At 44.8% G+C, this 17,891-nt stretch overlaps 1 protein-coding gene across 1 annotated transcript in view; it reads right to left on the reverse strand.

Annotated features, from left to right (window-relative positions):
• The window catches only part of GLG1 (golgi glycoprotein 1), a 137,527-nt gene that overhangs the window by 46,737 nt on the left and 72,899 nt on the right, over nucleotides 1-17,891 (reverse strand). The window contains exons 2-4 of the mRNA XM_029075800.2: nucleotides 16,419-16,451; nucleotides 12,499-12,585; nucleotides 8,966-9,181 (exon numbers count right to left, since the gene is read on the reverse strand). Coding sequence (XP_028931633.1) covers nucleotides 8,966-9,181; nucleotides 12,499-12,585; nucleotides 16,419-16,451 — 336 coding nt within the window. The remainder of the gene's footprint in view (nucleotides 1-8,965; nucleotides 9,182-12,498; nucleotides 12,586-16,418; nucleotides 16,452-17,891) is intronic.

Here is a 17,891-nt window from a genome sequence, read left to right on the forward strand (position 1 = left end):
GAGGAGCTAGAGCCCTCCATCACAAAATGAGCCTGACAGCACCACCTCAGTCAGCCCCGGCCTCGCTGTTGTTGCCTGTCAGGGAAGCGTTAGGTCATATTGTTTACTAGCAATGCCCTGATCTCTTGGGGTCTCTGGAGACCACACTAAGGAGGAAGATGCTTGTATAAAATCAATCTTGGACACTTTAATGGGGCGTAGTCTGCTAATAATTGCTGGGAATCTATTTCTACGTTCCCCATCTCCCTTCTCAGAAAGGGCAGGGAATGCTGACATTAATTCCTCACGGTTTCCCTTCTAAAATAATAGGCAGCTTTAAGATGAAAGGGGTGCCTGGCAGGAGGTGAGGTACAAAGATGACCGACTGGGGAGTCACGACAATTGAAGTTTGGGCAATTCCCTAGAGAACCCCTTCAACCCTCCCTTTCTCTTCATTTCTCCATATGGCTTGGAAAATTCCTGATCTAGTTATGATTGAGCCACAAAACCCACCTACCCCTTTCCCAGTTGACCCTTTAGAACCAGTTAAGCTAACATTCCTTGTCTTACAGTTACTTTGCACAACTCTAGGCAGTCCTGGTTTCAGGAACCACTTTTCTAAAGAGTCTCACACATACATAAACCAATAGATTTGATTAGTATTGGGGAGGGGAACCTATGGGCTCTAAGTATCAAATGAGCCAAACTAATCTTCCTTTGCTCCCATGAGCGGCAAGGCAACAAATTCCTGAGTGGGGAGAATAAAAAAGGTTGGTTAAGTCACCAGCCCTTGGGCCTGCTCTGGTCTGGGAGTCTTTTGGACAGATGCAACACCCTTAGATGGTCGAACGTTCAATGGTATTTATTGAGTTCTTACTGTGGGCAGAGCGCTGCAATAAGCGCTTTGGGAGAGAAGAGTATAAGGGAGTAGGGAGCATGATCCCTGACCACAAGGGGCTTACTGACTAGAGGGGGAGACAGACATTAAAATGAATTACAGATGGGCATGTACTTAAATGTTGTGGACTAGAATGAATATGGAAGTACTTAAGGAATACACAACGGAATGTATAGGCAGGGCAGGAGGGAGGGAAATAGGGGAAATTAAGGGCTTAGTTGGGGAAGGCCTCTTGGAAGAAATGTGATTTTAATAAGGCTTTGAAGATGGGGAGATTGGTGGTCTAGTGGATGTGAAGGGGGAGGGAGTGCCCAGAAAGAGGGAGGAGGTGGTCCAGGGTTCTGAGGCAGGGCAGATGAGATGGAGGTTCAGTGAGTGGGTTGGGGTTAGAGGAATGAAGAATGCAGGTGGGTTGTAGTAAGAGATCTGTGAGGTACGGTAGGAGGGGGAGAGCTGATTGAGTGCTTTAAAGCCGTTGGTGAGGAAGTGGAGGTGGATGGGCAACCGTTAGAAGTTTATGAGGAGTGGAAAGACGTGAGTGGCTTTTTAGAAAAATGATCCGGGAAGCAGAGACAAATATGGACCGGAGTGAGGAGATGCAGGAGGCAGGGAGGTCAGAGAGGAGACTGATGCAGTAATTCAGGCCGCATTCGTTAGGAGGCCTGGGACTGAACCAGCCTTGAGGGCAGAGGAAAAAGGACAGGATGCCATTTTGTACGGCCACTTTCTCAGGAGTGTTTAGACTACTCTCCGGTCCACCGGTCCAGGTTCCTGCTTCCAGGCACGACAACTCTGCACCTTTTTTCCTCACGGTGCTGAGTCAAAGCAAAGGGGATGTGGGTGTGACGGAGCCAGGGCAACTGCCTCCAGCCTCACACAGCCTAATTCTTCTCCTCGTCAACGTGTACCTTCACCAGGACCATTCTTCTGAGGTTAAAAATGCTTCATGCAGGTTGTGGGGGAGAAGGGTGTGGGCATCATCTCTCGGGGGGAGGAGTGAGGAAGTGGGGCAGCACGGCCACTGGAATCCTGTAGAAGAGGGCCCCTCGTATGGCCTTAATCGGACTCTGGAAGATGAGTAGAGAACGTGTGGTCTAGTGGAAAGAGTGAGGGACTAGAAATCAGGAGAACTGGGTTCTAGTCTGAGCTCTACCCTGGCCTGCTGTGGGACCTGAGTTAAGAATCTTCACCCTGGACCTCAGTTTCATCTGTAAAAATGGGGAGAAAAGTACCTGCCTCTCCCTACCTCACCTGGTTGACAGAGAATAAAATGAGATCATTGATGTGAAAGTGTTGTGGAAACACAAGAGTGCTGAATAAAAATACAAGGCATTACTTATTATCATCAATGCTTAGCATACAGTAAGCACTTAATCAATGCCATTATCAGGTTAAAATGCACTGTCAGCTTAAAAGCCACAGCTCTCAAGAAGCCTCACCGCTCTGGCAAGCTGAGTTTCAGACAACGACAACAGGACAGGTTCCAGGAACTCTGGAGGCTTACATTAGCCAGCTGCCCCCTCCTGCTACTGGTTCCAAGGGCCTTTGGAACCAAAAGGTTTCTAAACTGGACTTGAAATCTAAGTGGGAAAGGGGGGAAGCAAAATATGAGCTGTGCCATCTTGCTCTCCTTTGTTCTAGCCTGGAGGCAGGATGATGTGTGGAACAAAAAAATGTGCGAATATTTCGAAAAAGCTGACAAAGCAGTAGTGCCAGGCACAAAAAATTTATTCTACCAAAGCACAGTGGGTGTTTGCAAGGAAATTCACACAGAGGCCAATTTGCTTTCAATAGGTCTCCCTTTCAGCGGATGAGGGAGGGCTCAGAGTGCTATACCAAAGGCCGCTGGGCTGCTGTTCAGCTGGAGAACGCGTTCCATTTGTCGGGGGTTACCACTAGGATGTACGAGAGGTTATTTCAGTTTGCCACTCCTTCAGCCCTTCCAGGAAAGCAAAAGGAATGGGAATTGGGCCACCTTGGAACGATAAGAGAAAGAAGGAATAACGGGGACTGTGTAAAGGGAGAAAGAGATGGGGAGGTCAGACTAGGATAGTGACAGCACATCAGTGGTCACCTGGACACTCCTTTAGCCAGCACGGTATAGGAAGGCCTCGCACTGTTCTTTGTCCCAAAGAGGAAAGGAATATACAGGCAGTTTTTGGACTAACAAACTTAGCTGGCTCCTGAAAATGGCATCTTGGGCTGAAATGAAAGTGGAACCAATTTTCTCCTATGAACAAAGATATAATTGGGGTTTAGCTTCTGAATGAGGGTCGGGATACCCTGGTTTTACCAAGATTTCCCAGAATTTAGATGCGTTACCTGAGTCACATTAAAGTGTTTCCCAAAAGGGTAGCTAATCTTGACTTCATTGGCAGTAAAATGGTCATGTAATAATAATAATAATAATGATGCTATGTGCCAGGCACTGCACTAGGCGCTGGGGTGGATACAAGCAAATTGAATTGGAGTATAGATCCTCATTGGTGAATCCATCTGGAAAACGAGTTTTTGGTTTTTGGTTTTTTGGGGTTTTATTGGTGGGGGGGTATGTGTTAAGCACTTGCTATAAGCCAGACACTCTGCTAAGCGCTGGGGTATATACAAGTTAATCAGGTTGGACACAGTCCATATCCCACACAGGGCTTTCAGTCTCAATCACTATTTTATAGATGAGGTAACTGAGGCACAGAGAAGTGACTTGCCCAAGGTCACACAGCAGACAAGTGGCAGAGCCAGAATTAGAACTCAGGTCCTTCTGATCTCCAGGCCTGTGCTTTATCAACTAGGTCACGCTATTTTTCTGTTCCTCCCCTTGTCAGTCCTCCCTCCCCTCTAACCTTGTTTTCCCATTTCCCTGAAGCTCCTGTGCACCCCCAACCCATTCCACCCCATCAGCTAGTAAAATCTCTAAAACGGGAATAACTGCTCTCCCTACCTCTTAGACTGTGAATCCTGTGTGCGACAGAAATGGTGTCTAATTTGATTATCTTGGCTCTCCCCTAGTATTTAGCACAGGGCTTGCTATACAGTAAGCTCTCAATAAAGACCACAATAATAACAATGCCAAAAAAGGAGGCTAACAACCTGAAACGGATGTAAATTTGGAATGGTCACGAGCATTACCCAGCTACATCTCAAAACACTGCAAATTGAGGATCGCCTGTAGAGGACTGTTGATGTTAAAGCTACATAAACTGCATAATGCAAAAGAAAAAGGGAGGTGGTCAGAATAGGTGGAGGAACAAAAACCCTATGGCTCCCTTGTTACACTAAGCCAAAAACTGAACCGTCACACGAGCAACTTAATGTCTTCGATGCAAGATTGAAAGTGCCGGTGACATGGAAGAGAATTAAACGGCCCGCACAGTATCTGTAAATCCTGCCCCGGAGTCAAACCCATCCAACGCTGAGGTGCAGGGCTGAAAAAAGTCAGGTGTAGAGAGATGCTTGTTGGGGCTCTGCTATCAGTGACGGTGAAGGTTTCCGAACATGAGAGAAGCAGCATGGCTCGGTGGATAGAGCAGGAGCCTGGGAGTCAGAGAAACCTGAGTTCTAATCCCAGCTCAAACACTAGTCTGCAGTGTGACCCTGGGGCAAGTCACTTAACTTCTCTGTGCCTCAGTTACCTCATCTGTACGATGGAGATTAAGACTGTCAGCCCCAAGTGGGACATGGACTATGTCTGATCTGATTAGCTTGTATCTACCCCACTATGTGCCTGGCACATAGTAAGTACATAACAAATACCACTTTAAAAAAAAAACACCCAAAAAAACCAAACAAAAAAAAAACAAGCCACCAAAGGCACATAACATATCGTGGAAGGCTCAGCCAGAATACTGAAAATAACTGGCTAATGTGAGTCCGTTGTGGGCCGTGAGCAGGGAATGGTTCTGTTAACTCTGTTGTATTCTCCCCAGCGCTCAGTACAGGGCATGAGGGCGGTGAAGCTTGCAGAGGTAATCAATCAAGGCAGCTGCATTCTGCCGTGGATGTTTTTGGCCATAAATGGGTTTTGCGTGTAAGACTCTTTGTGAGCACTCTGCAATATCCTGCACTCCTGCCCATCTACTCATATGCTGTGAAAAGCATGGCCCAGTGGAGACAGCATGGGCCTGGGAGTCAGAAGGACATGGCTTCTAATCCTCTCCGCTGCCTGTCGGCAGCATGACCTTGGGCAAGTCACTTAACTTCTCTGTGCCCCAGTTACCTCATCTGTAAAATGGAGATCAATGCTATGAGCCCCATGTGGGTCATGGACTGTGTCTAACCTGATTAGCTTCTATCTACCCGGTGCTTAAAACAATGCCTGACACATAGTAAGCGCTTAATACCATCATCATCATCATCTTCACGCTGCACTCCTGGGCCCCAGCAGGTTTAGGACTGCCACAAACTCGACTATGGGAGTGGTGCTCTGCAAACCATTAGCACTATAATCAATTCCTTTACTCAGTTTCTCAGTCCTGACGCCTTCACGGCTGGATCGTGGCTTGTCCGTCAAGTGCAATGGGAGACTCAATCAATGTTATTCCCTGAGAGCGTCCTGTTTGCTCAGCAAACGGTGCTTGGGACAGGTACGATACAATGACTCCTCCGTTATCACTACTACTTGCGGACAAAAAGTTCAGTGGAGCTTGAAAGTTAGACATAAACCGAGTACGTCCTTCCAGGACACAAAGGAACAGCTGGTCCTCACTAACAATACACCGGGCTGCTCTCGAAAGGTTGTCTGTGCCATTTCTTTTTCTCCCGCTTCCTTTTGTGTCTGACTGGCTCCCTTTATTCATTCCCTCTCCCAACCCCGCAGCACTTGTGTTTGCAGCTGGAATTTATCTAGTCATATTGTCTGTCTCCCCCTCAAGACTCTAAGCTCACTGAGGATAGGGAATGTGTCCGTTTATGGTGGTACTGTATACTCTCCCAAGTGCTTAGTACAGTGCTTTGTACACAGTAAGGGCTCAACAAATACAACTGAACTTCAATCCTCACTAAACAGAATGTTACGTATGTGAAGGGTAAAACAAAAAGAAACAAAAAGAGGGTTAGGCACCAGAAAGTCAGGCGAAATAGGGAAGGAAAATGTCTGACGCACTGCACCCCAAGATGCTGGACAGCAGGGTTGTGTGTCACCGCAAGCTCCTCTCTTTTCCCCAACCTTTCAAACGGGCAGCAAACAACGAGTGCTCCGACTAGCGACTTGGGAATCACCGAAAACCAAACGACGATCTTCAAATGCTGAGGCGTCCTCAGCCTGACCAAAACCGCTATAGCACGCTCTTGGCACTGTCCATCCGCTCCAAACTATTTACTGAACGCTTCCTGGGTAACAGTAGACCTGTACGTAACACTATTCAGTGCAAATAAAGGAGACCTAATTCCTGCCCTTCAGCACTGACTTTCCACTCTGAGTGACCCAAGAGGCTCCGTGTGGAGGCTCCAGTTCTAAGTTCCCTATCGAGTTGACCTTAAGGTGCATTTTTTACGGAACTTCTCTGGCTATACATTTCCTGCTCTGCATACTTAAATAGGGGCATAACCTGTGATTAAGCCGTGGGAGGGCCGCGGGCCGCTTTACCTGCAGTTGAGCCCAAGGTTTAGAAAAAGAGGTGGAAAAAAGCGGTTCTGGAAACTGTGGGGAATGTGGGGGGGGGGGGCGCAAAGGGAGTTGTGCTAAAATGACAGCACGGAAAGCAGTGCTGGTTTGGGAGTTCACCACCAACACCACATTGACTCAGCACTGGCACTGTATAAGGAAAAGATGATCCCTTTGAGGGCCCCTGAAGCTGCAGTTCATATGCCTCCTGCATACTGAAGGTGTACCCAGGTCACATTACTTTAAAAAAGCACTGGGCCACTGGGTTTCAATATTTAGGGTCCATCCCTAGAGAAGCAGCGGGGCCTAGTGGAAAGAGCACGGGTCTGGGAGTCACAGGACCTGGGTTCTAATCCCAGCTCTGTCACCTGTCTGCTGTGTCACCTCTACTGTGCCCCCTCCTACTTAGGTCCCACATGGGGTTCTCATTCTGATTATCATGCACCTTCCCCAGCGCTAAGTACATGTGTCACATTATAAGCACTTAAATACCAGTATTATTATTAAAATCCTCTCAGGCTTCTAGTTATGCAACCCCTGCGCATCCTTTAAGCACCTGAGAATCACCCCTCCCTCAGTCCCACAGCACGTATGTACATACCCACAATTTATTTATATTAATGCCCGTCTCCCCTTCTAGACCGGGAGCTCGTTGTGGCCAGCGAATGTGTCTACCAACTCTGCTGTACTGAACTTTCCCAATTGCTTACCAAGTACAGTGCTCTGCACACAATAAGTGCTCAGCAATCACCGACGACTGACTGATACAACTGATTGGTTGACTAGAGAAAGGGAGAAGCTTACAAGTGTAAACTTGTACAGGAACTGTCTGCATTTGAAAATACTTTCCTATCAAGCCAGATTATGGCATACGTGAAAACAGATCACACCGGGGAATTCTCGGTATGAACTGGGGTCTAATAGCGGAAAAGGTAACATCTTTTCTTCCCCACCTCCTCCACCTCTCCCCCACTGCTTCCTATTCTACAAGAGATAGTGAAGAGGAGGTAACGCTGATCCAAACAGGAGGCGGGAACTCTTCTGACCCCGACTGTGCCTTCTTCCATCTATTTCTGACTTAAAAGGGGAGTCCCACCTGGGACTTTTCACAGAGACGGAGAAAATCAAAGTCAACGACAAAGGCGCAACGGTGCAAAAGTACTATGTGTACAGAAATTAATTACAAAGCAGGACCACCTCTAAGTATGTGTTAAAAAGGGTGGCCGTTATGTGCCGGAGGCCCATTATTAACTCCCAGATTGAGAACTTGCCTTTTCGTTTGCTCAAGGTTTTATCGGAAAATCTATCTCCATGTGTTGTCAGAATGAAACAACTTGGTTAACTTCCAAATTGACAGGCTCAATTCTGTCCCTGGAGCAGGGAGAGAATGGGGGTGGCATTAAGTTTATGTAGGGATCCCCAAACAGAATTTCAAGGGCTGAGAAGGGAATGGGAGAAGAGCAAACACACTGCACACGTGGGAAGAACATTATGCAGCCCACTACGCAAAGGACTACAAAAGGAAGGCCAGATATATGGCCAGGTAGGCCACTCTCCTATTTCATACTATCTGCCTTCTTAGACTGTGAGCCTCATTTGGATCAGGTATTATGACTGACTAGGTTATCTGAATCTACCCCAGTGCTTAGCACAATGCTTGGCACATCAATCATATTTACTGAGCGCTTACCCTGCACAGAGCACTGTACTAAGTGCTTTGGAGAGTACAGTATATCAGAGTTGGTAGATGCGCTCCCTTCCCACAGACAGCTTACAGTCTAGAGGGAGAGACAGAAATTAATATAAAAGATATAATAATAATAATAATGTCGGTATTTGTTAAGCGCTTACTATGTGCCGAGCACTGTTCTAAGCGCTGGGGTAGACACAGGGGAATCAGGTTGTCCCACGTGGGGCTCACAGTCTTAATCCCCATTTTACAGATGAGGTAACTGAGGCACAGAGAAGTTAAGTGACTTGCCCACAGTCACACAGCTGACAAGTGGCAGAGCTGGGATTCAAACTCATGACCTCGGACTCCAAAGCCCGTGCTCATTCCACTGAGCCACGCTGCTTCTCACTCTCCCTAGCACTTAGTACAGAGTTCTGCACACAGTAAGCACTCAATAAATGGTTGATTGATTACTAAGCTATGGCCAAATCCAACAGCCTACTACACTGGATTATTTAGTTCCTATAAGAACACAAGGCCCCTTTCATTCAACCGTATTTATTAAGAGCTTACTGGGTGCAAAGTACTGTACTAAGTGCTTGGGAGAGTACAAAATAACGACAAACCGACACAATCCCTGACCGTAAGAAACTCACAGTCTCTCAAGACTTCGTCAGGTGAGGAAGCCGCCTCAGACACTAACTGTTACAGATTATCAACCAGGTGCCTCTCTCCCTTGCCTGTCGGATTTCCAACCCTATTAAAGCTCTCCGAAAGGCTCTTTCAGCCAATACACCTTTTCAAGTGTGGTGGATACCTTTTCTCCAAGTCGAATGCTGCCGCACTTCAAGATATTGATATCGTTTTTGCATTCATCCATGAAGCCACAGATCAGACGGTAATCACTAAAGATGATAGCAGTCATCTTGGTGATGTACTGATGACACTGGTATTCAGTGATGTTTCCTCTGTGATCCACCAAGCAGGAGACCAAGTAGCCTTTTCCCACCGGCTCATCGGCACATTCTTTAATCTGTTCAAAAGAAGGATATCGTTTAATATCACCATTGATGTCTAGTAATTTTCTCTGAAGGAGGGTGGTGCGCTTGACGCAACTCTCCCGGGCTGCTCTGCTATTATTATGACAAAAACCAATGGCTACTCCTGGAGGAAAGCAGCTGGACAATAAATCGGGCATCCACAAAGACGTTGGGAGAATTCGCTTCTAAAGAGGGTAAGTTCGACGGAGAAGTCCCCTGAGTGAGCCCCAAAGTGTGAGGGTGGCTGAGATCAGCCTTAGAAATGCAATCAGGGGATTCTGAAGACCCCGTGGCAGGGGCAGAGGCGGTGGTCCCGGCCTCATCTTCAACTCCTGCATTGTCGCTCAAGAGGAAGCTGTCTGTTACTGTACGTTACCCACAAGGCCCAGTGAAAGAAAAGGTATTATCTTTCTATCTGACATGGTAAGTAGTGTGCTTTGCACCAACTGCAGGTGGATTAAGCTCTTCCAGTGTAATGGAATACAAACACTAGTGACAAATTGTTCCGGGATAATCACGGGCTCTAAACCAGTGTTCTAAACATTAGTAAAATCATGCCCCAGAGAAAGTAGGATAGGGAGATGCCAGTGTGTGTGCGCAGAGGCACTCGATACCACAGAGGACCCAATCCTGGGACTCATGGCAAGGCTGCACTGCAGTACTGCGGAAACGAAAAACAAAATGTCACTCGGTATAGAGTGGTTCCATATGGTTTGGTTTTCCTTATGAAATCTATCCAAAACCATAACTGCTACTCAATATGAACAAGCCAACAAATACTGTGGTTTAAGCACAAAACTTGAAATGTGCCAATTGGTTTTTGGGTCAGGGAGGGGCTGGGGCATTAGGACTTCTGTGCAAGTTTCTTGCTATAGGGACTCCAAGGCCAATGAGGGAGGCCCCAGACCGTCATTGCTCCCAGTGCCCATCTCCCAGTTCCGAGTCCCCTTGTCCTTACTCTATTCCCTTAGATGGCAACTGTTTCAGACTTTGGATCTCCACTTCCAAGGCCTGTCTGGGTCCCAGGCTCCCAGGGATGTCCTTTGGCAAAGTGGAGGGAGGCGAAGAGGTGTAGGAATGCCACTGAATCTCAGATATGGCAACCCAAGAGCTCTTGGCTTTTAAGTATTTGTGACTCTTATCCAGCCTCCAACAAGGAATGGCATGGTAACCACTCATGGCTACAACTGCCTGGGCTACAGACTTGGTTAATGCAGGTAGAGAGCTAAGGCTGTTAAAAGATCCTATGCACTTTGGAACAAAGGAAAACATCTGCACGTGTGAAATAAGTCAAATTTACAATTTAACTTAAGATGGCCAATGAGTATTTCATTATTCTCAAGTGCACTGGGGTTTCTCCACCTCCTCCTGAGAGCTTTAAAATGCAGGAGAAAGCTCAAAAAACAGAATCCACTCTATCAGAAAAGATAAAAAGAAAGGGAAATGTTAGTTTCAATCTATTTCCTTTTCCCCTCATTAGCCCTTCATGAACAGACTTTTCTTCTTGCCTACCTTCACACCCCACCTTATCTGCTCTATGGCCAGAATGAACCTGAAACTTGAAATTATGTTTGCGTTTTGAAGGAAGCAAGTTAAAGAATTCACACAAGTTGCAGTGATTTTCATAGGCAATCCTGATCTTCAATAGTTAAGATGAATGCAACTTTTTCAACTTAACCTTGAATATCCTCTGTGATGCTTAAAAGGAAAGCTATCAATAAAACATACTGTCATGAAGAGGCTTGATTGATCCCAACTAAGAGATAGGCTTCACAAGAGAACAAGAGGAAAAGATTTTAGAATCCCAGCACTTGTGATCCAGCAGTAGAAAATATCCTTTCAATATGCAAGATGAGGTATGAAATTTTTTTTTAATTAAGCCAAGGTACTTTCAAGGAAAGATACATGATACACCCGTCCCGGTATTTAGTAACCAACGGTTTAATCACTCACTACAAAACCAAGAGCACATCATGTTGGTTCTAAGTCAAATAAGAGGTTGCATGTGCACACTTGTCCTGAATCATCAGAGTTTTTATTAAATGACACCAGGTAGGAACATTCTGTGCTTTAATTCACTGCTGATCTTAAATGAAGGTAGTCATTAATGTTCAATTAGAATCCCATGTTTCTTTCCCCCTCTACTGCACTTAATAGCTTCTATTTCTGTCATTAAAGCTCTAAGACTTAGAGCAAGATGTTTACAATAGTGCTAGGCAATCAAAGCCTATGAAGGGAAATGGGCTCAGCTGTGATTGGGGAACATCCTCAAAACACACACTTATAAAAATGTGGCAGGAGCTCCATTACTGAAACCAGAGATGTGGAAATGGGCAGCATTTAGCTAAACTGTTTAGAGCAAACTTGAAGTTTGTAGCATGTAGATATTCAGATGGTATTACTTGACACTTGGGAGCCCAGAACGAAGGGTGGAAGAAATCTGGGATAGTGGTATTAAGAGCCTAGCTAACAAGCTCTGTTTCTCCTGATATTTAATTTTCTATGCCCCTCTATTAAACTGATACTCAAGAGGGGGAAAAAAATAAAAAACACCCTCACTTTTGCTTCACTTCCCAAAACAGAGTATTCCTAAAGCCCACGGAGGAACCGTCGTTAACTTCAAGTGCATTCCAGGAAAGCCAAACTAATGTACTGAGTAAAATCATTTTTGAGACTATATAAACGTGCCTGATTCAATTTCCAGAAGGCAATCAAATGGGTAGAAATTGGCCAAAACCAACACTGAGACGTGTGACCAGACAGATTCAGGATTTAACCAAGGATGTGCAAATGGGATGTAACCTAAACTGACAGCCTCTCTGCTGCTGTCAAACAGGGAGAGTTAGGCAAGTGTTCAAATTCAAGATTGTTCCTCTACAGCTTAAAACAGGCCAGGCTTTCATCTGTTCAGGGTATCTTAGGATAGTTTTGCCACAAGGCAAAACTTCTGGAAATCCAGCAGTGGTGAAACAGATAGTGGCCTTTGCACAAGTCTCTTGGAGTCCCAGCAAACATTGAATTCCCAACTGTCTGGATCTGTCTGGGCCCAGGGTCAATTCTGAGCAGTGGACAACCTTACTTAACCCAGGGAGAAAAGGAGAAGCCCGCTAAGAAAACTCTGAAAAATATCTGCAGCCAGATGGTCTGACAAGTCCCGACCTTCCACCGACCTGTTCCCCGCTTACTACTACTCCCTAAAGTGGGAAAACGTTGAAGTTGTACCCAGGCTTTGAAAGGTTTACGTTGGTTCTCAGAGAAAAGTGTCTTCACATAAGTCGCAGGCAAAGCTGCATGCTCCTTTGACAATTACCTCTGAAATAGTGGATTTGCAGACCTCTCTGGCCACTGATTCAAACTTGGGGTCCGTAGTCAGGTTCAGTTTATAATTCCACAACAACTGCATCAAAGAAAAAACAAAGGTGTGACTTTTAATATTTATAGTGTGACATTTACTATCATCAAGAGTTGGCATGCCCGGAAATGACAAGAGACTACTGTAGGACAGATAAGAGTTAAACCTCAGAGGGAAGCAACAAGTGAGAAGGGAAGCCACTGGTCCTCAGACATAAGATGTTAGACAACGACAAAATCACCATCATTCATATCTGCCACCTTGTAAGGCTGTTTCCAATAAATACTACTTTGGTTTTTTAAAAGCTATGGACTCAAGGTCATTGAAAAGTTCAAAAAAAATTTCAACCATGCAATTTAAATCAACTTTCTCATAAAAGGCACGTACGGGGAAAATATACGGCTCGGCCTAGTGAAACTTTGTATAACATCAAATTGATTCTCTGATTTCAAGACCATCTTCAGTGATAAAAATAATACCAGATTAGGTTGGTTTTACTCATGGGAAACAGCACATACTGAAGTCTTGTTATCAGATGTAATTTTCTCCTCCTTTCCTCTCAAACCCCCCAAGATCCAAATTCAGGTAATTGTTACCGCTCTCTATTCTTAACCCAGAAAAGCAGTAAAATCATCTCTGTATGTGGGCCACCACTTAGGCATTTTTTTGTCTCCAGGGGCTGGGGTGAGAGGAAGTAGAGGGTATTGTCAAATGAGGCTGCTGCATAAAAAGTTCAAGTAGCAGAGCAGGGATTCAAATGAGTGGAAAGCACCAAGTCCTGGTTTTTTGGATGAATTTATCCTACCACATTGCTTGCGACAAGAGCTTAGGCTGAATAGCTAAGAATGAGCCAAGGGGCAGAAGTTTCCAAGGACCTCTCACGCTTGCCTCAAAAGTACTGAGCCGCAAGAGGTCCCACAGGCACTAAGCTCTCTAGATTCTACAGCTCGGTGGGAGAGAAGAGCAGTGCATTAGGCTCCGTCCCGACTACCCTTGAAAATAACCCGGAAAGGAGGGGCAGGGTATCTGAGCAAAATCATCAAGCTTATCTTCCCCAGATGTGCAGGCTTTCGGTGCAAGTTCCTTCTAACATGCTTCCTCTTATTTGGGAAACTGCAGATTCTGCAGGGAACACACGCCACTTACCCTCAAAGGAATACAATAAGAACACTAGTCCTTCTCTTCTTCTAAAAGCTTGAAGGGGATTGTCGGCCACTGGGCCCACAGGTTGTTTGATTTTCTACGTATAAAAAGTTGTTCTTGTTGTTCCAAGGAAGGATTAAGCCTACCTTAGAAACTTGCCGGTTTGAGATCCCGGAAAAATTTGGGACCTGATAGATAAACTTTTCTTGGGCTTCTTCTCCAGCTCCACCCACTCTAAGACCAAAGAACTTTGGGAACAAAGTTTTACTCTCAAAATTCTGTTCTTCAATTAAAGAGAAATTGACTGGATGAAGCCAGAAAGAATAACCAAGTGCTCAAAATGATCTTCCTGCGCAGGGCTCTGCAGTGCATTATAGTCACTCCAATACATCGAGGGGAAGAAGGGGAAGCAATGTGGCCTAGTGGAAAAAGCCCGGGTCTGGGAGTTAGAGGACCTGGATTCTAAATCCCGGCACTGCCACTAGTCTGTTGTGTGATCTTGGCCAAGTCATTTAACTTCTCTGTGCCTCGGTATCCTCATCTGTAAAATGGGGATTAATCAATCACTCAATGGTATTTATTAATACTGTGAGCCCTACGTTTAGGACAGGGACTGTGTCCAATCTTCTCCTTACCCCAGTACTTAGTACAGTGCCTGGCACATAGTAAGAGCTTAACAGATGCCGTTGAACAAAGAAACAAAAAAAAAAAAGAAACCTTCTGATTTCTGGCTGGTATTTTTGGAAGGCAAGAATGCAGGAGAACTGCCCTCAAGGAAAAGAACCAGTTGTGGGTGGTGGTGTGGGAGTGTGTTTGGAAGCAGCATAGCTTAGTGGATGGAGGATGGGCCTGGGAGTCAGAAGGTCACAGATTCTAATTCCAGCTCCACCACTTGTCTGTTGTGTGACCTTGGGCAAATCACTTCACTTCTCCATGCCTCCGTTATCTCATCTATAAAATGGGGATTGAGACTGTGAGCCCCACGTGGAACAGGGACTGTGTCCAGTCCAATTTTCTTGTATCCACCCCAATGCTTAGTACAGTTTAATTGTTTGCAAGACAGAAGAGAATGTGCACGCTCTCAGCACCTTCTGAACCAATTTACCTCTGCCCACCCAAATCCTTCGGAAGCGCTTGCAGACCCCTGTGGTTGGCAGGAGGGTGGCTCACAACAGCCACTGGGCCTGTCTACAAATCGTCTAATTCTTGGACTTACTCTCATCTTGGTTAAATATTACCATGGTTATTATTATAGCATTGGTTAAGTGCTTAGTTCGTGTCAAGCACTCTTCTAAGCACCAGGGGAGATACAAACTAATCAGCTGGGACACAGTCCCTGTCCCGTGTGGGGCTCACAGTCTAAGTAGGAGGGACAACAGGCATTGATTTTACAGATGAGGAAACTGAGGCACCGGAAAATTAAGTGACTTGCCCAAAGTCACACAGCAGGCAAATTGCAGAGCCAGCATTAGAACCCAAGTCCTCTGACTCCCAAACTCATCCCACACTGCTCCTCTAATAATGAGATATTTTTGTCTGTTTTGCATGTGCTGATCTTGTTAGCGGCTACTTTGGGAAGAATTTTGCCGGGCAGGCATAGCAAGGATATTTACATTTTTCTAAGTGTTCCTAGAAATAACTCAACAGAAAACTTAAAGTTGAAGCGTTCTTAGGTTGATAGCTAAGGAGAAGAAATCCACATTTACGAAAGGAGGCAGCCTTTTCTTTGCCCACCCGCTACATTCCTTGTGACTTGGTAAAGTGAAAATTTCTTGGCTTTCTTTGAATCCCAAGTCTGACTGTACACAGTGTTTTATTGGCTTCTCAAGCTTCTGGGGCTAATTCAGAGCAGTAATCCAGAGCTAACCAACTCAACTATATCCACCCACCCTGCTGCCTTTTTTAAAGTGTTTGTTAAGCGCTCACTATTTGCTGGGAAGCACTAGGGTAGATACAAGTTAATCAGGTTGGACACAGTCCCCATCCCAGATAGGGCTCACAGTCCTAGTCACCATTTTACAGATGAAGGAACTGAGGCACCGAGACATTTAGTGGCTTGTCACAGAGCAGACAAGTGGCAGAACCGGGATTAGAATTCAGGTCCTTCTGATTCCCAGGCCCTTGCTCTTTCCACTAGGCCACGCTGCTTCTTCTGAAAGCAGAGATGAGTCAAGACAAAAATCTCTGTACACAGTTCACCCATTCTGGTTGAAGCATGGTTAGTCGGGACTTTTACTTCATTGACAAGTATCCACACTAAAAGAAATTAGTCAGAAACCAAAAGCCCTGGGTGGAAATTGTCTTCAGCATGCATCTACCTCAACCTAAATATTATAAGGATAACATGCTTTGTAACAACTGGGATGTTGGAACACCTAATCTGAAAAACAATCTGGTCTTTTTGTGATAGGTCATTATTCTTCAAAGAGAATTCTAGAAATAAATTCAGCCCTCCTTACTATTGGATTCCCATAAATTATCAGTGGTCCTGGTTGATAAAAAGGACTCAATCCTAGGTGAATCGATTTACATTAAGGATAGCCCGGCTTGCCAAAATTGAGGGTTGTCTGAAAGGGGGAGAGCATTTACAAATAAACGTATTTGTTTTAGAAGAATTGAGTTTGCATTGAGTTCAAGGGCCCAAATAGAGCAACTCGAACTCTTTGGAATACGGAATAAAAATCACTCTTTACATAACAACACAGAGCTGGAAAATAAGCAAATTCCATACTTACATGATTGCAGTCGGAAGAAATTTCATTGTCCGGCTGGAAGAGGAAAAAAAAGGTGTTAAAAAGGATTCCCATTTAATAATGGTGTCATAAAAGGAACAGTACAGTTTGTTTGATTTAGAAATTAATATTCCACACTATGAAAAAGGATGTCAATGAAGCTTTTTAAACCTTGCACCCTGTAGGGAGGGAATGTACCAGGGAGGACGAGAGGAAACAGAGAATAATAATAATAATAATAATAATAATAATAATAATGGTATTTGTTGAGCACTTACTATGTGCCAAGCTCTGTTCTAAGAATCTCTAAGAACCTGAAACCCTTGCTCTCCAAAGTGGATGTTTTTTGTCAGCATACCATGAAAGAGTATCCCTTCTTTGAGTCAAATCCTCTTGGCATCTGCAGAGGGATCCTCTTTCATGGTGAGCTGAGAGATTGCTAGCCATGCTTTGGGAGAGATGAGCCAACATTCAGATCACGAAAATTGAAGGTGCCTGGTGCAATCATGCAAAAATCAAATTTACGGTTTCAAATGCACGATCTGAACAAAGTCAAGAGGGAAGATGTCACTTGACTTCAGAATGAAAATGTCCAAACATCTCTGATCCTGGAATTAACCAACTGTCCCAGGACTAAAAACAGAATATGCAAGTGGACCACTCCCTTCAGGCATTTAAAAAATTTCTACCAGAATACCGATTCCGTGGTTGGAATTCATCTAATGTGTCTCAGGGCAACATAATATCCAGGAAGAGCAATACTTTCTTTGAAAAATATCACTAATTCAGGGTTGAAATGTCAAGTTCAAGATAAGGCCTTTCCTCTGTGGCCAAGAAGAGGCAAGGAGAAATTAGATTAGGGAGTAAGGTAAACAGGTACCCCCACTGCCATACTGTCAGGGAGAAAAGGTCCCCATGGGGTCCATTCCACTCCTCTTTAGGATTTAAGCATTAACACCAATATGCAGTCTTATTCAACGTAAAATGCTTTTGCTAAGACTGACTTAGATTTGGTTGCTAGGCAATCAAAAGAGTTAAGTATGTATTATCTTCTTTTTTTTTTTTTTACTCTTTTTTAATAAAAATAGTCCCTTCAGAATATAAGCCACCTATTTGAGCCTGTTGCCGGAGTGCAACCTAAAAATGTATCCCTGTGACTATCATTTCACAAGCGAAGCCCAGGACTTAAGAGTTCAGTTTCCAAGTGTCCACCCTCTTTTTTCTTAAGTAATACAAATATTTTTCCTTTTCATTTATCTCCTCTAAGATCAGGCGGAGATATAGAAGGGGCGCAGGGACAGAGAATGTGCACAGAGGACTGCTACTCTTAGCTCACTTTAAAATGGTCAATAAGACTGTTAGCCCTATGCGGGACAGGGACTGTGTCCAACCCGATTTGCCTGTATCCACCCCAGCGCTTAGTACAGTGCCTGGCACATAAGAAGTGCTTAACAAATATCATTATTATTATTATTA

The sequence above is a fragment of the Ornithorhynchus anatinus genome, chromosome 11 (genome assembly GCF_004115215.2).
Source record: "Ornithorhynchus anatinus isolate Pmale09 chromosome 11, mOrnAna1.pri.v4, whole genome shotgun sequence".
In the NCBI taxonomy this organism is placed as follows: domain Eukaryota; kingdom Metazoa; phylum Chordata; class Mammalia; order Monotremata; family Ornithorhynchidae; genus Ornithorhynchus; species Ornithorhynchus anatinus.